Source organism: Hippoglossus hippoglossus, chromosome 6, assembly GCF_009819705.1.
Source record: "Hippoglossus hippoglossus isolate fHipHip1 chromosome 6, fHipHip1.pri, whole genome shotgun sequence".
Lineage (NCBI taxonomy): Eukaryota > Metazoa > Chordata > Actinopteri > Pleuronectiformes > Pleuronectidae > Hippoglossus > Hippoglossus hippoglossus.
Window position 1 is genome coordinate 12,474,379 of NC_047156.1, and position 23,679 is coordinate 12,498,057.

Consider the following 23,679-nt stretch of genomic DNA (forward strand, 5'->3'; position numbering starts at 1 on the left):
CCCCCCTACGTAACCCGGAGAATGGAAGTTCTCAAGATATTATAAAATCTGTGAAGACGGGGGAACCTTGAACAAACTGATTACTTACGCATGCACATCAACTTTTAAGGTGTTTATATACAACAACAAAAACATAGTTTCAAATGACTATGTAGTTTAACTCGAGATCAGTTTGGAGACTTGAAGTGCTCCTGGTTTAACCTGCTGAAGTTCTCCACTCTCCATGAGCTTCTCTAGTCCCCTGTCCAAACTGGATTACATGTTCTTTCCCACCATATTTCATACACAATCCAGTAAACTGCTCTTTCACTCGCACCTGCCTCCTACATGCCAGCGCACAGTCTGAGCTGACCACCACACCTCCTCTGATCCTGCACATGTTCACACGTGACACGCTCATGCGCACGTCAACCAGCTCCCGCCCTCCTCCCCTTCCTATTGGCTCCCGAAGAGACGCACGGGTTCCCATTGGCTTGTGGGCGCGTCCTTCCCACCCCCGAATTCCATCGCTGTTGTCTTAGAGATATGACGTCAAACGTGTCTAATGTGATGAGGCTGGAAGTTGCCCCCCCCCCCCTCCCCAAAAAAGTATCAAAGTCAGACTCCAAAGAAACAGACTGTACTTTAACGCAATTAAATACTTGGCTTCAGATTTAGGCTCGTTTAACTTGTTTTTATTATTATTATTAGTTAATTCGGTTAAAGTTCTGTCAAAGTTTCCACAAGTTTTCTTTTACTCTGCACCCATGGGACACAGTTGTTGTTATGAAGAATGTGACAGGAATCAAACCACAGCAGAGTATTTATTAAAAAGCTGTTTTTTTTTTTAATAATAATATTCTGCAAAAGAGATCTGAGATTCTCTATTGCTTTGTTTACCTCTCGGTTATAATCAGGGACTTTTCCAAGTTGTTCCAATGTTTTGACTCCGTGTGTGTGTGTGTGTGTGTGTGTGTGTGAGAGAGAGAGAGAGAGAGAGAGAGAGAGAGAGAGAGAGAGAGAGAGAGAGAGAGAGAGAGAGAGAGAGAGAGAGGGAGGGAGAGAGGGAGGGATAGAGCGGCAGCTCGTCAGATGAGGGGAGGAGTCTCGGTGACAAGAGGAAGACTGGCTTCTCTGAGTTTGTCAGCGTCCCCCCCCTCCCCTAAAATAGCAGTCAGCGTGTAAATGCGAACTGAAATTACGTTTATCCAGCGGAGCCACCGATATAGAGTGTCTATATCCAGCGGGAGCGAAGGTGAGTACACGGAAATAGAAACAATGTGGCAGTGTTGAGTGTGGCAGCAGCGACACAGAGAGAGAGAGAGAGTGAGAGAGAGTGAGAGCGAGAGAGAGCGCAAGAGGGAGATGTAGAGTGGGATTGAGGAGCCGGGGGAGACTCCTCATCTATTTATCTATCTATTAATCCAACTGAAGATAACGTCAACGTCTCCTCGTGGCAGGTCTCCTGTTCGAGCTGTGATCCTCTGCGTGTTTTCTGTGCGTTGATATCAACCCGAATAATAGCGAGAAACTTTTCCAGGATTCATCCGGTAACGCGCTCCTTCCCAAAAAATAAGAAAAAAAAACTCCCATCCGTGATCTGTGTCTGTAAAAGTCCTTGTTGTGGAAAGTGTGAACCTGAGTGTACTTTGTCAAACAGGCGCATCGCTCGGGGAAAATAGTAATCAGTGTGTGTAATAACACAGTGGAGCCGTCACTTCACACACACACACACACACACACACACACACACACACACACACACACTGAGTGTGTCATGGTGATAGAAAGTTGAGCACATTATTTTCTTTAAAATGATGTGACCACTTTCCATTTGTTTTGAGTCTACACATCTAATAACACTTATTCTTATTTTTAATTTACACACGAGTGCTAGAGCCTGGTGCCAGTTTTGCTCCTAGCTTGAAGTTAGTGGTGTTGAGATGTAGATGGTACTGTTCAGCCTGTCTCTACACTCGCACGCTGCTCTCAGTGTTGTCCTTATGTCTGCAACAAACTTAAAAATATATTAAACAAGAAATCAAACCTGAGATACTCTTGTTTTGGCATTTTAACATGTCATACACTGATTCAGATGCCTGTAAGTGACTATGTGTTTCCTGAATATATAGTAAACAACCCGGTTATGGCTTTATTTAAAATTTAATAGGCTTAAAAAAGCTCCGCTGAAATATTGAAGAGGTAATCTTTAATCTTGACAGTCTTGTCACTGCACAAACTCACCTTACCATCTATTTTTTTAAGTGGCAGTCAATTGCACGGTACATGTCGGATAAGTTGCACAGTCAGGTTTGGTTTATGGAGCCTGTTAGTGGATCTCTACTGCGAGGTGCTTCTTTGAATCTCTCGTCTGTCTCTTTTCTCTCCGTGTGACCTTAACCTCTGGCCACAGCGAGCAGCGGCCAGCGGTAACCTGACCTTCTCAAATGTTTCTAGTGTACGCCTACAACCTTACTTGTCTCATTAATATTGTTCAGAATGAGGTGGTTGCTACAGAGAATAGCAAAATGTAACATTGGTATGAATTTAATCCTTGGGATTTTCTTTTTTTTTTTTATGGTTGTCTGATGTGTTGCAACTTGTAAAGTGTGATTTGTGTTACCGAATGGATCCAGCCAATTCACATAGTCCTAAAAAGCTGCGTCTTCCTTGAGTTATTTACAGTTACCTATTTAGAAATGATCTCTTTGCGTTGATCTCAGCAATCAATATTTTACAACTTGCTGTATGAACTGAACCAATAACAAATGTTCCTATTAAAGTCATTCTTCTGGGACACGAGTTGTTTCAGCACGCTCGTAGTTTTTTCAAAGCCCATTTTCTGTTACCGCTGTTCCGATGGCATGCACATTACCTTACCAGCTGGCTGCCAGTGATTTCTAAAGCAAAGCATAAAGCACCCTCCAATCTGCAGTCATTAGCTTCTGCGCTGCCCCAGGCCTCGTCAGTAATGGGGCCTTGTTGCTCATGATCCACATCACGTGAGCTCTTATGTCTAATGTGTGGATGAGGGATTCTTTCTACGCTGCCGAAATGAATATCATCTCAACAATTTATGATGTGTATTAGTCTGAGCAAGAACGTGAAGGCGCGGATCGAGCCATCGTAAATGTCTTTCCTATGCATGTGGTTGAACTGTCGCTCTAACCTTTGCCTTTTCCATTACACAAACACACTGGGAGAGGTTTGATAACATGATAATAATGAGATTTTGCCCTCTATCATTTAATCAAGGACAGGAAGACGCACTAATGCGCGATAGATGGCGGATATTTCCTCGATGGCTGCGAGTGTTTATTAAAGGTTTTAGCCTTGTTACATGTTATGTTTTCATGTCTCTGTAAATGTTGCCGAAGTGCGTGTTGTTAGCGTCTCAGCACAAGTTCTCGGTTGGAAAGGGAGAAATGAGAGGTGGCGACGTTGTGAGGAATGGGCAGCTGCAGCATCTTTTACTGCACTCCTCATCCCACTTCAGTATCAGTGTCTCAGCTTCTCCTTCCAGGAGAAATGTGGAGTGTGTGGGCGAGTTGGATCCGCAATTAAGGCTGGTTGTCAGAGGGAGAATGCTGGCGTTCACACGATGCCTCTGAATCACTGAGTGCAAGTCTTTTCTCCTCCACTCTCCTCCTCCCAGGACGTTTTTTTTTTCTCCAAGGAGGACAAAACACCAGAAAGCTGAAATCCAAGGATGTATTGAATGAAAAATAAGAGATAGAAGCTGAATATTCTTGGGCCAATAAAGAGGATAGTGTTTCTTTGATTGTTCGGTAAGCCGAGATGTTCTTTTATATTGCAAATTCAGCTTTAACATCACAGCAATTATGGATATTACAATTGTTTCACAATAGTTTTGTGCATTTTGAATTTTTCCACATGATTGTAAATCTATTTTTTAACGGGTTTTGCATTATTTGATATTGTTTAATGTGCAGCAGTGAAGCCGCATTTGTAAAGGGCTGTTTGTTTTATTACTACTGAACATTTGGCAAGTGAGATTTAAGTTCAGTTGCTTTAGGACGTAGTAAATACAGATTGTTAGGTGGTTTGGTTGTAATTATTATTATCTACTGAAACATTAGAAATTGAATTTTATAAAATAAGTAACTGTCCTATCCTTTTTTCCTTTATAGTTTGTTTTAACTCTGTATCTTGAGAGAATCTAATGCTTGAAATTGTGTTTTATGCTAACTCAACTTTGTCTTTGACCCTTAGTAACATGATTCATTGTTTATTGGAGCATCAATATGGAGATTCCAGCGTTCTCTTGTGAGACCTGGAGGTTGGATGCAGAATCTTGAGCCTGGCAGATAATGTTTTAGACCGCAGTTCACTGTAGACTGTCCTGTGTAGACCAAAGAGCGAAGTCTTGTGTTGTTTTTCTCTTTTTTTTTGGTAAAGAAAACTTCACATTAATGCGAATATACTGTTTGATTATTTCTGTTGCTGTGCACAAAGCCAATAATGAGACCTTAAACTATAAACTTTAAGCAGAAAACTTTTATTTAGAGTAGTTTCAAGTCAAGATACATGATTTATAAAAAATATTTTTTCCTTCTGTATCTGGTTAATGGTTATTGGGTCATCATACCAGCAAATATCCGGAGTATGGGGGCGTCACGGTGTATAGATCCTTGGTTCACTCTGCGTCACATTTTCATGCTTGTGCGTCTCATATTAGACAGGATGTTCATATGGTGAGATTGTGAGCCATTGTGGGCAAGAAATAGCAGTGGGTCTCACGTATGGAACATGTGTTCATTGTTTAACATTATGTGGTTCTCTTTAAAACCTTTAACCACAGCAAGGACATTGAAACTTAATTTTCAGATGTCACCAAGTCAAAGAATGCTTTTGTTATTAATCTTAAAAAACTTTCCCCATATTTATAATGAACAAATATCAGAAAATGGTATTGTTGTTGTACATTTGAGTGGCTGTCAGACACTCCAGTATTATGAGGGCCCTCTAACAGCTTGATGTAAGCTCAGAGGGTAAATGTAGTACTCGCTGAGGCAATGTTTGTATAGCAAGACAGCTACCAGTGACCTTTCAACTGTCCTGCCCTTGCCTGAGACCTCTGGTGGTAAGCCACCCCGTTCGGCTCACTCAGCACATGTGCTGCTGAGCGGGGCAGAGCAGCTTAAGGCCGTGCTGTCTTTTCCTGCCTCCCCTGCTCCTCCAAACAAGGACTGACTGGAGGTCTATTCACCTCTTACACCTGGACCACACAGGAGAATCAGCAGGAGGATCCTCGGGCAGAGCCGCACTCTAAATCTGCTGTTAATCTGCTTTCAACACTATGATCCTGCATGGGCTGCGTCTCACTATACATCCATACTGTTCGCGGACTGTGACTCTGAATACAAACAAACAAATCCATGGTGTCCACTGTTGCCATAGAGGTACATCCAGGATAAAATAAGGACTGTCCCCCTCTAAAAAATGATCCCAAAGGTCATCCGTGCAAGCAGTATACTGTGACCCATAGTTACATGTTTATCAGCTGACTACTAGTGACCATAGTAATTATGATGGGAGTAAAGCAGGAAGTCAGCTGACGTAGTGTGCAGAGCCCTAAAGTTCACGTTAGGAGACGGATGGGGATGATAGATGGGTCGACAGGACATTGGAATTAGGAGACCACAGTTCTTTTACCATTTGAAACCAATAGTCATAAATTTTTCTTTTACCCTTGTCCGGTCAACAACCTTAACTGCGTGACAACAAAGGTCCAGGAAGTCCACCACCTTTCCCTAAACCTGACAAAGTAGTTTTTATGTTAAACCTAACCATACTGTGTCGGTAAAATAAGCTTGACTGCAACAAAGGTCCTGTGTGCCTGTTGTGATACAGGCACTATTCCAGGGTTTTCCATTAAAATGACCTGTGTTGTATATTTTTTGACATGTGTACTTACATTATCCAAAATGTTGCTAACAATGTTCAAACCCAGAGAAATTCTCAATTTATTCAAAGTAACGGGACGTTTCTTTTTGTCGCCTTTTAACTGTGTCATATCTGCTTAACCATTCTCTGCCGTAATTTACGGGGCAAACGACGTATGAAGAAGGAAAAGCGCACATGTAGCCAGTTAGCCAGTCAGCAGCTTTTTCCAGTTTTCGTTTTTGGCACTCGCAATGGATCGCGATTATTCATGGCTGTTTGCTGCGTATTGTGATTAAAACCTTTAGACATTACCTCATCAAAATGATTTGCGCTTGAGTCACGTCAGGTACATTTTCATCAGCTATGGTGGTGAAGACAACAACTCAAATGATCACACAGCTTCATGACATCTTCAAACTAGGTATTGTGTTATTGTTTTGATTGAAAGTCACCTAGTGGCCGAGTTATGTATTGTACATTTAAATGGTCGTTCAGTTTGTAGGACTTGTTGCTATTTTTTTCTTTTCTTTAAAGCACCATACAAGATTTGTTTTTCCCTCAGTTGCTGGCTATGTCACCTTTAATTTAATCTAATGAGGTTAGCAATTGCACATGCACGATGTGTGGTTTAGGATGCTATAGACTGGGGAAGCATGTGGTGGAGCAAAGGTGATGACTTTGAGAAGTCAAGTCATTTCACACTTTTCTGAGATGTCACCTCCTCCCTCTTTGGCTTTCTGGAGTGCAAGAGAAACCACAGAGTCACACTGCATCATCTCACAAGTGAGTGGGTTACACTAACAAGACGTATAACCCAAATATGTGTGTCCTGTGGTTTAGTTGGTCATTATTGTTTTTTAGCTTGCTTTCTTAATGTTGTTTACATGCTACAGACATTTCCTAATAGGCCTCTTTTACACCAAAATATGTGTTTTTTTTTTTGTAAACCTGCTGAAAAAAGGTAATTGACTTGTTTTTCCATTGTAAGCGGAGGAGTTTGTCCCTTCCTTTGTTTTATTTCCCCTGGTGAGTTAGTTCGAAAACCTTGCTTGCATCTTGCACGATATGAATGAAAAAATTCCCAATACGCAACAGTACACAAACATTCATGGCTATTTATGCGCCAAAGCCAAAAGTTCAATGCGCGAAAAGGTGTAGTGTCGGTATCTAACCTGCCAAAAATAAAGATGAGGAAATTAGGCTATTCACCCAGAAGTCATGTTTCCATCAGTGCCAATCGGAGCAGAAGACGATAAAAACCTGTGTCAACCGTGCAGTCATTTGACCATGATCATGTTAGTGGGTCTGTTTGACCATCGGAAAAGGGTTAACAGTGATGGATGGTAGAAAAGCAGCTATATTAAGTGACTATGTTGCTGCACAATACCATAGTGATATTATTAAGTTGAATCATGTGTAAAAGCAAAACTGATGAAGTTGAAAATTAAGTTAAGAAAGACATCTCTTTGCTGAGTTGCGTTTTAACTGAATCTCAATGAGACATACATAAATCAAAGGAATACATTATAATCTAATTTACTAGATCAAAAGATCTCCCATGATTGCTAATATACCCCACTGTATTGAATTCCTGATGCTGTATTGTAGATCTTTTCTCGCTCGCTGGAGATTTAAATTCTCCTGCTTTGTGTAGAGATAATTTAAGTAGAAGCATCACAAGCAGACAAACAATTGAAGTGTGTGCTAAGTGAACTTTCTTCAAAGTCTAGTAAGCTCTGTGTAATGGAGCTGTTTACTATGCCGTTATCCGGTGCCAAAATAAGTGATTTGAAACATCGCTTACAACCTTTATCGCCATTTAATCTTGACTCCCATCATGTTTCCCATAATGGTAAAGACGTGGAGTCCACAGATAAGTGTTCATCATTGGCTGGTGTTTTTGAGGCCTGGGTGTAACAGCTTTGCAGCACTGACTAAAAGTCCAGTAGCCACTGGAAGGAAGCTACTGGCCTGGACTCTCCTGCAGCTGGACAGACTCTGTCACGCCTCCCTCGAGCTGCAGGAAGGAGGCCTGGCCTGCGATATCCTTGTTTTTCTGTCTGTCTCAGAAAGGCCTGTGAACCAGGACAGCTGAGGGGGCGGTGGCGGCCACGGTGCTGGTGGTGCGATTCCTCCCATTATTTTGTAGCACATATGGGGCCATATGAACAGGGAAGGGAAGTGACCCAGCCCCCTTCTACTCTGTGGACGCGGCCCTGGTCCACTGCAGGGCTCTGACTTGCAGTTCAAAGTTGTCTTCCTCTCCGCTGTTAGGGCCATGAACTAGCAGCATGTACACTGCAACGCCACACGCGTGTTCTTTTTTGGTTATACAGCATGAGTTTCCAAACTTTGTACGTTAGAGTGAGATAGAGTTTATTGTGTTTATGTTGTGTGTGCAGATTCCGAACATGTTTATGACCTTGCTCACTTTAGGGGAAGTGTATAAGCTTAGTCAAGTACGATTTTTACAAGCCTAGATATCATCTTTAGACGTTTCCAGTTCACTTAGTTTTCTTAAGGATCAACAGTACTCCTCTTTACTCTTTAAGAGGACACAATTTTAAAACCTCTGCAATCTGGTAAGTCATATTTACTTCCGTTGTGGAGGTGATGTTTTTGTTGCCGTTAGTTTGTTTGTCTGTTAGCAGGATTTCATGAAAAATGGGCTGTTTTCAAGCATGAAACTCCAGATAATAGGGTCTGAACTTTCTCTGGAGTTTGTCTTTCACACATGAGGAGTGCAGGAGGAGATTCTCCAGCCAGACGTGTTCACAACAGGCAGGACATAACGTTTATATTGTACTGCGGAGATCACATGCTTTTGTTAACAGCACATCCACACAGGTGTCGGCCCTTATCACCGAAAGCTCTTGGATCTTGTTGTCTTTCCCAGGTGACATCTTCAGCGGATGTATGTATGATATATATTTCTTTCAGTTTTGCATGTTAGAAATTGCTGGGGGTGAAACCTCTAGATAATCTCATTCAGATAAACCAGCGGGATAGTGTGTCAGCCTTGCTGGAGGTTCTAGTTGTCAATAAAGCTTTTTTAAAACTCAGGCACAGTCTTTTTGAGTAAATTCCATCCATAAAGTATTGTCATCACATCTTTAGTCCCTGGATCCCAGCTCTCTATAGTGTGACTGGGATTGAGATTGAGGTGTCGGGTCCGCCCGCTGTTTGTGCGTCTGCCTGCCTGTCCTCTCCACCTTCTCCCAGTCCAGTTTCCATCTGTGTGCTGTGGGCTGCAAATCTAGGTGAAAATTGTGTCGTTTTTTTTTCTTTCCACCAGTGAGTTGTTGGCAGCCTATATTCATGTCAGACTGTGTTGTTCTTGATTCTGTTTCCCTCCTCCCCTCAACCTCTGTCGCCGTTCCAACTGCCAGGGGTGTTCAGAACATATATGGGGGCTGGGGAGAGGGGTTGGGGTGGTGTGTAGGGGGGGGGCGGGGGGTGGCATCCATCATCAGCCGTTGGCCCTGGGACTCGGGACCAGAGGCTATCAGCAAACAGTTTGACTGAAAAGATTCCTGGAGAGGTGAGCTGCAGCAGGGGCCTGTGGGGGTCTCTCTTTCTCTCTCTCTCTCTCTCTCTCTCTCTCTCTCTCTTTCTCTCTCTCTCTCTGTCTCTCTCTCTTACTCTCTCTCTCTCTCTCTCTCTCTCTCTCTCTCTCTCTCTCTCTCTCTCTCTCTCTCTATCACAGTGTTTGCACACAGTGTTCATGTGACAGCTAGCACACATCATCTGATTTGGGAGATACTGTGGTCTAACTGCCTAAATGCCCCTTAGATTATTTGCTCAGTGAATGCCCTTCATTGATGTCAATAGATATTCAAGCGGGGGAGAGAGAGAGAGAAAAATGTTCCCCTCATCTGCTTTTATTGGTTATAAAGAAATGATCCGCCTCACACTTTTTTTGGTCACATCTGCCCTCTGAGAACAGAGCATTAGGGGATTGTCTGCTGCTAAAACGGCTGTTTTCTGTTAAGACGCATCATTCACAAAGCAGATTCAGAGCATGCTCTCTAAATGAAAACTGTCTCCTATTGTGTTGCAGACGTCTAACAACATAAAACTCCATGACAAACATCGCACAGATCCAGATTTTATATATTTTCCTGCCACTTCCAGCCTCCATGTGTCATTATGTATTTTCAGAAATACAGTGAGCAGCTGCTTCGTTTGAAATGTTTACGTGAAAAAAAAAGATAAAAGCGTGAATCACAGAGGCTGTGAGGGATCATTAAAAGACTAATTCTACAACATTAAATTATAAGAAAGAAAGAAAAAAAATCAATGCTACTCTAGCTAGCCCCTTTCACTGTTGTTATGACTCATGGCCATCCTCACTGCTCATATTGCATAAACCTTTTATGTAATGGAACACTGTGGGAAAGAGGCATCGAGTGGAAGATAAAAATGGGAAGAGAAAATCAAATATTTATTCTGAGCTTTTTAATTTTTTTTCCATTGAAAGCGGACATTCTCTGAAGGCAGACAGTAATCCTAAACTGCATGTACAGTATTTGCAGCAAAAAAACTATTTTTGTTTTCGCCGCTCACTATTTATTTAATGAAATATGCCCGCTGATCATCAAACACTGGGAGAGAATTGAATTGAATATGTGGAATCTCAGTATCTAATCTGGATCCTCAGTGTTTCCAAAGATGCGTCGAGATTGGGTAAATGCTCGACTGCTGAGAGACATTATGCGTGACGTCCCTAATACCCTTGCACTGCAGATTCCCCCCGGAGGAAGATCTCGGTTCATCTTCGCTGTTTACCATTTCTGAGTTGCGGCCTGCGCAACATCAAAAGGCTGCCATGGCACTTAACACAACTCGCAGGGTTCCTGGGAGGGGGGGGTGGGGGGGTGGGGGGTGGGGGGGGTGGGGGGGGGGTGGATGGGATGGTGGGTGAGAAGGGGGTCTGTTGCTCCCAGTGGTGTTGGCATTATTATAATTCCCTGGTGAGAGGTCCATCTAATGATAGACAACCATGCAAATGGACACATGCCATTGTAGGATATCAGACGACAGGACCGCACTGTAATGCTATGCAAATGTATAAACCTCTAGGACCATGCATGCATTTGTGTTTTTGTGTGCATGTGTGTAAAAACAAGTAGAAAAAAATACTCATCTTCCAACAAAAATCTGTAAGAAAAACATCAAATTGTGAAAACTGGTGATAAAACTCACTCTAATTTGTAACATGTAACTTTATTAGTTAAAGCAAAGAAGTGCTCATCCATAAAGAGTCCTGGATTCTGGTGTTGTGTCATGTCAAGACACTGACTTGTTAAAGTGACATACTGACATACTGTCATAAGGGATGTTGGTGACGGAGGGCTTTTGCTCAGAGACACAGTTTGTTCAAGCAACAGTGTTAATATAAAGTGAGTAGTTATCCATTAGTCTGTCAGTTGCATTTTACAGACGTTGTGCAGATTGTTTGATTAGAAATTATGTCCAAGGGTGAAGAGGTTAGAGTTTAAAGTTTCTCAAGTCGCAATGATGCATTGCTCTGGTACGATGAACGGTAAAAAAAAAAAAATCGTTTTTCCCCTTTTTACAAGCTGCGGTTGCATAATTTAAATAGCTGAAATCGAGATATGTTCTTGATATTTTCGTAAAACCCAAACAAAACATGAAAACGTAAGAAATCTTTAAAGAACTTTGATAGAAAAATTAGCAAGGAGATCTTAATTTGTGGCTACCGCTACTTTGGATTACAACAATGTGACACAACTTGGGGAACAGGTTCAAAATATAATATATCTAGATGTTAGAATTGTGGAGAAATCTTCAAAAGTGTGTTAAATGTTATTAGATCACTCTGGATTTTTTAAAGATCACCTGTGAATGATTATTAAAAAATAATCTAGTAGGCCACTATATAAACTGTACTGTGTGTCTATGAATTCTCAGTTGTCAAGCACATTCAGTTTTAATGAGACATAATTCATCAACCTACCCTTGCATCAAGGAAGTTAACATCGTTTTCTTTGTTCGTAAAAGTTTCACTCCAATCTGCATCAAGGGATTTACCTTGAGGAGGAGAGTAGCTTTTCTACATGAAATGGATATAACTGCTCGGAGAGGGTCATCTCTTTATCCTTGAGAAACTGAGAATCCATTCATTGGCTGGGCTTGAAAACCTGACTGACGCAAATGGATCATTGGGAATAGAAGTGTCCCAGCAGTAATTATGTTACAACGCCGCTGCCGCTCACTACCACAGAGGTGGGATGGGATGGGCGCCGGGTGCTTCTTTTAGTCTTATTTCCTTTACATCTTTTCCACATAGTTAACACACTCTTACTGTCTTTTCGCCCCATCTGACTTTCCCTCCCCTTCCTCTCTTGTTTTTGTTCACTCTCCGTGTCGCACACACCTGCTGTCGCACCCAAACACACGTGAAGTGCAGCGCAAAGTTTCCGACTAACATTCATCCTGCGAATGTCTCGTCCCTCTGTTGAATGGAGGAAAAAAGTTGGTGGCCGATCATGTCACCTATTTGTCACTGTTGTCTTCCTTGGCCTCTTGTGCCTTGAAGCTACAGCAAAATTGTCTAGGTCTTTTTCCTTTTTTCCCCCCGTGCTATCCGGGACTCCGTGGCACTAAGTCAGTTAAAAAAGAGACATGAAATTAATGTAATGTCAATGGCATTTTTCTCATGAAACCCCAAGGCACTTAGTCAAAGTCACCTTGCATAGTCCTCTCATCCCCTGACAGCAATGTGAGAGTGAGATGGAGGATGTCTGTCTGGTAATGCTGTCAGCGAATGACGTCCTTTGGTTATTGGTCGTTCCTGTACTTCCACTCATCGTCATTCAGATGTTGTAGATTGGACACTTGTCCAGTGTTTATTCTGAAGATGGACATGGTTTCCATCCAGGCGGCTGTGTAACGTGGGCCCACATTGAAACCTGCTCTCAGTGCGAGCAGGTTCATCCTGTGGGGTTTTCTTTCCTTTTGATGTCATTTTGGAGGTGATAAGTAGCTTTCTGTCTCCTGGTCCCTGTCTTACAGCACAATCCCCACAGCCCAGGCAAGGTGCTAGCAGCGTGGTGGATTGTTTGAACTTGCATTGATCCAATGTGGGATTACAGCTGGGTCATCGGAGGGTTGGACTGAGCCACCAGTCATCAGGGCAGATTAACCACTCGCTGTCTGCCTGGCTGCCATTTTAGTGCAGACTCTCACTGCTGGCTTTGTGACTGTCCCGACTGTGCAGGTCACTGCCTCCTCTGGAGCAATGAGTTTTTTTCCTAATGAAATTAGACTTGATAGAATCTCAATGACCTTTAAAGATTTAATATGTAGAAATTCTTCATTAACGTGCCTAGAGATTACCAGACATTCTTTTAATATTTTGTTGACTTGTGTACTTACATTATTCAACATGTTTCCAACAATGTTCAAAACCAGAGAAATCTCCAATTTAGTTTATGGTAACGGGACGCCTTCATTGTGTCATATCCACTTTACCCGTCTCTCAAATAACGTCCGGGGCAAACGATGTATGAAGAAGGTTAAACACACTGCTAGCCAGTCAGCCAGTCAGGTGTTTTTTCCTTCCACTATTTGTATTGGTCACTTGTGATGCTTCACGATTACTCATTGCCGTTTGCTATGTAACGTGGATAACACTTTATTACATTACCTTATCCGTGAACATGAGTTGTGCCTGAGTCACGTCAGGTACATTTTCATCAGCAATTGCGGTCAAGACAACAACTCCCATGATCCCACGCTGCTTCACGACGTCATCAAATAAGGTATTTTGTTATTGTTTTGATTGAGAGACCCCTCGCAGCAAAACATTTCTTAATGTACTGTTACGACCCACTTTAAATTTGAAAGTAATCTATTGAAGATATATCTTAATTTCGAAATCTCAAGATTTTGGCCTGGAGGTTTTTCTTTTGAGCTAATTGTATGTATTTGGTTTTTCCTTCAAAACCTTTAAGGTAATCATATCAAAATTATGTTAGCCTTGCCTGTAAATCACCCCTCTTTATATGAAAAATGTCAGCCACAGCAATTCTTTACAGAGAAAGGGGAAGTGCTGCAGAAAGTCCATGATTTGAAGACAGCCCCACCTCTTTCCACATTTCTCAAAGCCTCCCTTTTCACTTCTTTTTTGTCCGCATGCCCTTGCGATAGCTCTTATTAATTATATCTCATTAGTTGCCTTGGAAACTGAGGTGAAAGAACGTATAACATGAGTTCAAAGAAAGAAAGATGGAACGAAAAGAAAGAAATCACGAGAAAAAGCAAAGAAAGAAAGAGGGCTGAAAAGAGGCGATGGAAAAAGTGGCTGTTGAGAGATCAGCCGTGTGTCAGATTAGCATCAGGAGACATTAACACTAGTGATGCTGCTGCTGGGGCCACAATCCTGCCTTTCACTGCTGGAGAAGGAGATAAGCGCGCTCGCACAAAGGGAAGAGGGAGAGAGCATGAGAGGGTTGGCTTGCCTCCACTCCCCTCAGGCCAACAACCCCATTTACAGGTACAGCACCTCCTGATGAAAGCAAGAACAAAGGGGTGAATGTTCATTTCCTGCTGCGCTGGTGTCAAAGCTCCATTGAAACACATTGGTAAAACTGTGGATTTAGGCTGCTTTAGCTCTTTGTCTGCCGGCTGCCAGAGGCGAATCACATCCGAGCGAGTGTGTTGACACTCTGGTTTCGATACACTTAAGAACGCAGGATTATTTCCACAGAATCCACATATCGCTGTACATCAGATTACTGCGTGAGGCTGTTGCATCCCATCAGAAATTTACTTCTGTCATAATCATGTTGTTTCCATGTATGTTAACTCCTGTTGTGAGAGCTGTGATTCATTCTTATGTAACCGGTGGAGTGTTTGAACAACAAGGAAAGGTCTCTGCCTACTAATTGCAAAGTGAGCGGCTGAAAGCAGCATGTGCACATTGTCCAGCCTGTGTAATGATCCTTCCAGTAAACATAATAAGCACACAGAGCGAGGCCAGAGGAGATGAGCCTCTGTTGTTGTTTAGTCTCGGACTTACAGTCGGGACAGTAATAAGGGGAAGGATCAGAGGGGAAGGGTGTCCCCAAGGTGGTTCCCTCCCTTTCTTCCTCCTCTCCATCTCTCCCTGGCCTCCCTTTGACTCCCCCGCGGAGGGCACGCAGAAGGGTCCTGAATAACAGGAAGTGGAGGGGCAGGAAGTTGAGTCTTGTCTGCCCACGGCCTGCGGTAGGATACTGAGGCTGACGCTGCCTCGCACAGGAAACACAACTGTCACGGCTATGCTCAAGACTTTGGCTGCTGTCCACCACCTTCAAAGAAGTGTAGGCATGCTCGCCTCACGTATTGGATGCTTCTTTAGCACAAGTCAAACAGGGCGAATGCTCGAATAGCTGCAATATATCAGGTTTTATTTGCACATGTTAGACTAGAAAAGATTCTAGTGGTGTAGATTTGATGCAGTTTTATTATACCGCAAACATATAGAGTAACACTGGCCTCATTTTCTGTTCATTAGGTAACCGCAACATGAATATACTGTGTAGATTTATATTACCTTTTATATAGGACAACAGTTGAGGGAGTAATGCCTCAACTTTGTGCAGAGTGAACACAGGCTTGGAAGCAGAGGGGGAGGAGGAGGAGGACATGCTGGATCCAGTAATTACACAGGGGATTGAGCATGTTTTATTGATTGTGAAAGGACCAGGGCTGTCACCAAGTCCTCCATTGTCTCCATGAGCCTCCTTTAGGGAGGAGAAAGCAGACCGGCCCTCCCGTCAATGGACCAGTCTCGCACCTCGTCATGGAGGATCAGTGCAGCTCTGGTCAGAAATCACCGTAATGCATGTTCCATAGGTATACAGTATATTCCAGAACTGTGAGCGTGTGTTCAACACTAAGGCTTAGACAAGTCATATTGACTTTCTGTGCCAAGCTAATGTGCTCGTTCCTATGGCGACATATTCTCCGCACATTGATTCATGTGTGGCAAGGTTTGGTAAGCATCTTTCAGAAGTGCTGGAGTAGTGCACATCGAAGTGGACCACGTGTACGTGTCAAGTAAATGTCTTCTTAAAGAGGATGGAATTAAGGCCGTTAAACACTGTCCATCTCTGTTTGTGCAAACATGCACCAATCCTCTGATTCATGCAGCCCTATGATGCATACAAGGTTCTTAACCTTGATAACTCCACTAAGGAGGTTATGTTTTCATCCGAGTTTTTATTTGTTTGTCAGTTACTAGCAGGATTATGCAAAACTACTGTACAGATTACCACGAAACTTGGTGGAAGGATGCGGTATGGGTCCGGGGGGAGGATTCAGCAGGAATTTTTGTCACTTTGTTTATCATTGTGAGATGTGGCGTTAATTTCTTATTTTTTCGAGAAATAATACGCAGATCTTTATGAGAAAAATCTATCAACAGCTGAAATTTGGTGTGGATCTGGATTGAGTGAATCAAAATAGATATTTTTTATGATGGAGGCGATTTTTATTCAGTTACTGTGCAATAACAAACTCTCATTTCAACTGTATTAGAGAATCAATATCTTCCCTATTTTTCAGAACATTTCTGTGCACATGTATATGTATCTCATCTTAACATGCAATATGGTGAAAAATATCCGTCAACCTTCGCGGAAGTAAGTGCTCTCCTCTTCTACTACGTCCTGTTGTTTGCAGAGTGCTATGTATGAGTTTTGAAGGTGGGATTTTGCAGTAGTTAGGGGGTTTCTGTTCACACTTAACACAGATATTAACCACGTGCTCGCTTTCCTTCTCTTTTTTCTATTTCCTCGTCTCCCTGTTTCTTACTCGCAACACACACACACACACACACACACACACACACACACACACACACACACACACACACACACACAGAAAGAGCACACAGAAGGAGCACATGATTAAGGCCATAAACAGATAGTCTGTCCCATTCTTGTGCTTAGAAGTCAGAACATCACACCCAAACATGTACTCTGCACACAGTACTGACATTGTTCTTCTTTGTAAAACAGAAATTTCAATATTCAATCTACAGTGAATTATGTTGTGATATGATTAACGGCACAATTAGATTATAGTGTTTATAGTTGACATCCTGCAATGTGGGTTTTGTCAGCATATTTTTTTTTAGCTTTTTAGGTACATTTTAGACGAATGTGGACAATTAGTTGGGAGCCTGGCACACCTGCAGTCTGAAGCCCCTCTCGGCTTGTCATTGTGTATCTGTCTTTGTGAGAATGAAAGTCATGACAGTGTCTCATGCCTGTAAACCTGAACTGTCCTAATGTGGCAGCTCCTCTGCATAAAGGGAGGACAGAGTGGACACATGCATCCATATATGCGAGGATGTCTCTTAACCAACACAGATCACAGTGATAAAAAAATGTCTCCTTTTCTGTATTTGGATCAAATTGACCACGGTAGACAATTCCCTAACAATTACTGTTGAGCAAATTTTTTTTTAACTTGTTGGTAAAACCAAAACGCTTGCCTTGTCCTGTGGATCCTTTTTTTCAATGGATATTTTCCCCTCCGTATTTAAAATAAACTCTCCATCCACACGGCCTTCATTTTCCAAAACATTTCTGCCAAGATGAGAACACAAAAATAACCAAAAATCCTCACACGAGTGTATCGGGCCTGAAGGTGGCGTTAACGTCTACACCAACTGTCCGTCAAATACCAGGAAAGAAGAATGTGGTCCAGTTATCATTGGGCATATATTACTGCCGGAAATGTGATGCAGTGATGCTAACGCTGCTAACTAAGATGCTAACCAAACCTAGGGTCACCCAACATTGTCGTGTCGCTGGTGCATATTCGTTATGCAAAGCAACAGTGGGCATGTGTGAGGTAACCTGTGATGTCATTTTTTCCCAAACACTCAATTTTAACATTTACACATGGATACACATAAACCAGAGTTTTTTAAACGTTTTTAAAAAATCTCTATTTGCATGTAGAGACCCAAATGCAAAATCTCTGACATTGTGCCATGAAATCAGAAGCAAAAAATCTCCACTCCTTAAATTAAGGGGGAAAAAAACACAATCAAGGTCTTTAAGGTTTTTAATATTACATAAGCACAATCACTTAATTTAATCACTTTTTGTAACACGCACAACTGCTGCGTTCATGGTCAAATATGTCTTTTGGGGAGCTGAACCCATCCCTGACCCTACCTGCCTCTTATTCTAACACTGCTTTTTCAGTTTGTGTGAAATGGTGAATGAACAAGAGCACCATCGTTCTCCCTGACCTGTTGTGATGGGGTTCAGGGGGAAATTCTTCATAAGAGATCAGGCTGTCACTTTCCTGGCTCCGACAGCCACGCGTGGGTAGTTAGTGAGGTGATCTCAGTCAAGGTTGCCTACAGCGGAGCCCCGATTCAGACAGCCAGACACCATAATGCCAGTCCATCTGTAACCGATAATGACTGTGTGCCACTGGAACTGGTCATTTTCATTTTCACTGCCAATTCGGCCCTTGGCTTCCTTGCCTCACAACTGCTGACTGCATCGAATGGCCTGAGTTGTTAACCTCTCTACATTTGTTCTCATAGGGGAAATGAAGTTGTTTAGACATTTTGTATTTGCTGGGCGTAAGTGATGGATGTACCATTAGGGAGGGGGCTATATTTCTTCTTGCAGAGAAGTAGAGACAGGACAGAGTTAGATGTTCTCCGGGGAACAGTGTGGTCTGAACCACTAGACAGGTTAGAAACATATGTGGGAATACACCCCCTCCCACAACATCCCCTGTGGCTTCTCCGGCAGCCCAGGAGATTTCAGCTACTGTCAACCCCAGACTGGGTGCTCTCTTAATCATCTTAAGAGCAAAGCCTGCATGAGGGTGGGTCAGCTCAGGAAGAGCATGAAACCTTGCTGTACTGTCTCGTCCAGCAGGTGAAAGTAAATGAAAAGACATGCGGCAAGTAGCTGGTTAGCTTAGCTTAGCACAAAGACTGAAGTTGCTTTCGGACATGCAATGAAGTCCAAACATTTTCCTGAAATTTATTGGAGGGGCTGTATGCGAGAATGTAAATGTCTGAGTCATTTGCTTTTGACATTTTCCAGAACTTTTCCTGCGAACCCCCTTGTAAAATGTCTTGAAAATGTCAGAGTGAGCACATGTGAGAATACAGCAGGAACATTTTAGGAAAATTCAGTGGGCAGATGCAAAACTGGTATAATACAAATATCTCAGTGTGAAAAAGAAGTGCCAACAATCGGAAGACACAGAGGAAGAAAACCTTGGAAAATGTCATGGCCCAATTTTACGGACATGCCGGAAAAGAGAATGAAAGATCGAAAAATAGGGAAAAGCTCGGATCTATGTGTAGACACCAAATCCTCTCACCAGCTCCCCTAAATCGTACTAATTAACATCTCGTGTCATCTTTATGCAAATGTCAGCATCTAGCATCGCCTCTAGAAAGATCAAATTATGGTTCGGTTCAGTAGGTAATGTATTTCAGTAATTTGGGTTAGCATATGTTATATGTTCTGTTCAATACAACTTGCCTGTGACTCTTGTGTAGCTGCTGCCCTTTAAAGAATGAAGCCATCTTTCATTGACTTCAGCTGTGGCTCAAGTGCAGCAGCTGAGGAGATACGCACATGCCATGTGGCTCTCATGCTTTCTGAATGTGCTCGAGAACAGAACGCAGAGCCCTCCGGTGCTTTGAAGTGCCTGAGGAGACATTGTTGCGTGTCAAGTTAACTTTCTGTCTCTCTCTCTCTGTCTCTCTCCCCTTGTTTCTCTATAGGTCGTCCTGCGGAGTGCGGCCTGGTCTTGTCAGAGCGCAGAGAGTGTACTGAGAAGAGTGAAAGAGCGTATATAAGAAGAAAGACTTTTGCACAATGTGCTAGGAGAGTGGAGGAAGAAAGAGTGTTGTTTTTCTGATATTGTCGAGGTGTCAGAGAGACCGGAAAAGGAACGCAGCCATGGGGCGGAAGAAGATACAGATCACCAGGATCATGGATGAGAGGAACAGGCAGGTGAGTGTCATCATTTTTCTTTGTCATTGGACACACAGAATCAATGGTAAATGGACTGTATACAGCACTCTTCTAGTCCTATCGGCCCCTAAAAGGTCTTTACAGTACAAGCCACATTCACACATACATGACCCACAATCGTATAGCAGTGTTTTTTTATCACAACATTCAGCACAGCCATCAGGGGCAATTTGGGGTTCATTATCTTTGGACACTTTGGAATTGGAAATTGGAGGAGCTGGGGATCGAACCACCAACCTTTTGGTTAGTGGACAACCTTAGCCCCAGCTATCTAACATCCCTCCATCCATCCATCCGCTGTTTAGATACTGTAAATCTTATGCATATGTTCTATAAATGCATTCACATGTATTGGGATCATCAGGCTCATATTCTCTGATCGTATTTTACAAAACGCTACTGAATTTACCTGGTATCTGAAAAAATATAAAGCCACAGTTTGTACTGTACCTGGCTGGAGGTTACACTCTTGCTCCATTTTTCCTTGTTGCCTTGGACCAGAGTTCAGGAGCTGTCATAGTGTGCATGGATCTAAACAGACATACCTCCCTCCCCAATGTCCCAGCGAGCAGAACAGGGACCGTGACATTTCTTTGTCAGTGCGGTCATATTTACAGACATGATTCCCCTGCCACCCTGCAATTTCAGCCTGAGAAGTTGATGAGGCAGCAGGAGCGCTGGGCTGCAGCGGGGGCCTCATGGCGTGGGAGTGAGCTGAGGGTAGTGAGGAACACAGCGAGACGACTGTGGCCTCGCCACACTGTAGGGCTTGTCCCCTGGCCTGGCAGTATGGCCTAGCCCCTTTCGCTGTAACTCTATGTGTTTGCAGCTGTTTGGTTGTAATTAGGAGCAGCCACCGCACCACAGCACCCTCTCATTTGCAGGGTGGGTCAGCAGGACACACAGCACCCTTCTCTGCCTCGGTTACACTGGTCCTGGCTAGCCACAGACGGGGAGAGAACTGGAATTCTCTCTGTCTGCTCATGTTAAATTTAAACTCCTAAACAGCAAAACACTGTAGAAAACAGCCTGCGTCTGTTTGAAACAAGAATAACAGGCTTCGATATCTATAGCAGGAAGACCAGGTCCACTTCTTTTATAGATTTGCTCCCTCTGATTTAAAAAAATCCATGCCGCAGATTTTGATGAATTATACCAAATGGGTTTTCTCTGTAGAACACATTGTGTTACCTCCTTCTCTATGTATAATTAGGATTCCTTAACAGGTGGAACTTTTTGCTGGGCACACAGAAATATAATAAACGGTAGTGCTTCCTTTCCTCTGGGTATTAACATGATACCGTACTATCCACACGGTTCTCTCACTTGGCCTCTATCTGCTACTGTGAGGCTATAACAGCTCAGCCAAGTGTGAAGCAAAAATGTTCACTGTGGGCCAATTGTCAGTACACCTGGCTCTGGGTGGGATCCAAAAAGAAGGGCAGGAGAGGAATCACTCTTGGTCCATTGGTGGTGGCTGCGGTCTGTGCAATGACCTGTGACATTTGGAGGAAAAAGGAAAGAGGGGAAATTACATGAAATGTTTGATGTACCTCTTTTACACCAAAATTAGCAGGTATACGCAGGTTCTTCAAACCTGGGTAAATTCCAAAAAAAGGTGTTTGACTTCTTTCCCATTGCCTGTGGAGGAGTTTGCCTTTTTTCCCCCTAGCAAGTGTATGATGTCGCAATCGCGCCATAAACTAAAAAGCTAGTAGAGTAAAAAAAACTACAAGTACACAAACGTTCATGGCTATTTACCCAGAAAGGTCAATGCTCGTAGTAACGTTGTGCCGGAAAGGGTGCAGCGTCAACGTCACTCTCGACACTTGGGTGTCATGTTTCCATCAGTGCCGATCGGAGCCAGAGCCGGTAAAAACCTGTGTCTACTGCAGAGTCATTTCACCCTGGGGTGACTGCTGACCGTGTCCATTCCCATTGCAGCCAGATGTTAGTGGGGTTTTTTTTACCTGTGGGAAAGGGGGCTTAAGTTAACCCATCAAATGACCCACCCTGAACAGACACTAAATGTATGAAGGGAGTGAGGGAAGATATTTAGCTCTATTGTGTAACAGAAAAGTGGAGCTGCAAAGGGCGAGACATTTGTTATTACTGATGCGTCTCCCAAAGTCTGGTGTTTGCATCAGATTTTAAAAATCTCACTGTATAATTTGTTAGAAAGTTTATCAGCAGAATGCAGGCATTCCAGCTTGCGTTTAGTTGTTTTTAGCTGGCTCAGCAGAGAAGCTGCTATGACAATAGGCCACTGTGCTGAAATAAAGCTTTGGTATAAAGTGATGTATGCATGTGTGTCTTTCTGTCTTTTTTTTTCCTGTGGGCCACGAAGCACACAGTGCCATCTCCCCGGGGCATGCTCCGAAGCAAAGGGAAATAACCATTAGCATATGGTCCCCATTGTCAGGAGCCAATTTGAATCTTTATCTGCGCCGCTCTGATACTAGCTATCCATACGCTTGGCGTTAAAATGAAAGGAGTCCTTAAGTGGGCTAATTAGATAGCATTGCTATACAGGATGCTGTGTGGGGACAGTGGGGGCTCCTTTGCATTATCACCTCAAGTGTTTTAGGAGGGCTGTTAACCTTTCAGGATTTATAAGATGGAGTGTGGCACAGGCTGAGAAGGTCTGTAATTGTGCAATCTATCAGGAATTGTGAGTGCAGAGGTGAGACGGGCGTTTTTTATTTGGCTTCAAGTCATTACCAACAGTGAATTCTGACAAGCAATATTTATAATTCAGAGCAGCGAAGTCTATTGTCCCAACATGACACGTACGAAACAATGATAAATAAAACTCTGTTTAGTTGTTGCCTACATTATGTTAAAATACGACCTTAATGTGCAGCTTTATGTTCACACAATAGTTTGTGTGTGTTAAATGAGACACGAAGGCAGCAGAGGTCCTGTCATACATAAGCTGCTTTCAGAGAAGCACTGAACTCCGCAGATCCTCCGTATTTTCTCCAGAGGAGGTGCATGTGTGAACGCAAATATCCGAGTGAGAGCCTCCGCAGTTTCTCCTGACTTCTAGAAAGTCAGGAGAATTCGGTGAATCCAGGGAGTGGGGGGGTTGATGATGCTTCAAACAGACGCAAAAATACAAAAACAAAACAAATCTCCAGTGGAGAAGAGGGGACACACAGGTAGACGACACTCCGGTTAAAGTCCAGACCCAATTCTCTGGATTTTACCCGCAGGTCACGTCTGATAACGGCTGAACTGTAGGATACTCTAGCTCCTGATCCATGGCCTGCATTAGTGATGATCCTACAGCACAGCAGCAGAGTCATCAGCCAGACTGACATGCTGATTGCAAATGAATGCCAGATAACAAGCAGACAGCAGCACCGCCCCTGGTATATTCTCCTCACTTATATTATCTATAGCAATTATGACTTTCAAGCCTTTTCAGACATGAACTCTGGAAAATGTCTCAAAATTGTTGTCCGGACATTTTATTAATTTTTTTTGCACATGTGAAGAATGCAGCAGGAGATTGTCTGGGTCGGACACTTTCACAAAAACAAGAAAATATGTGGAAAACTCCGGTGACGGGTCGCGCCCGGGTACAGCATGCCGGAGGCGTGTTTACCGCACATCGACATGGCCGTCAGCCCTTATCAACAAAAGCTGTTGGATCGCGTTGCCTTTCCAAGTTGACAACTTCGCCAGGGTTTTCTACGTGTATGGCATTTCTTTTTCATCCTGATATATTCATATTCTTATTGTTGTTTTT

General features: G+C 43.0%; 1 protein-coding gene across 9 annotated transcripts in view; it reads left to right on the plus strand.

Moving 5' to 3' along the window:
• The window catches only part of mef2aa (myocyte enhancer factor 2aa), a 61,103-nt gene that overhangs the window by 3,475 nt on the left and 33,949 nt on the right, over positions 1 to 23,679 (plus strand). For 4 of the 9 annotated variants that reach the window (XM_034587090.1, XM_034587093.1, XM_034587096.1 and 1 more), the window contains exons 1-2: positions 1,072 to 1,234; positions 19,673 to 19,904. In XM_034587090.1, coding sequence (XP_034442981.1) covers positions 19,851 to 19,904 — 54 coding nt within the window. In that variant the 5' untranslated portion in view covers positions 1,072 to 1,234; positions 19,673 to 19,850. Of the gene's footprint in view, positions 1 to 1,071; positions 1,235 to 3,613; positions 3,768 to 19,672; positions 19,905 to 23,679 lie in introns of those variants that run through there. The other 5 variants (XM_034587087.1, XM_034587094.1, XM_034587095.1 and 2 more) reach the window with 3 other exon arrangements.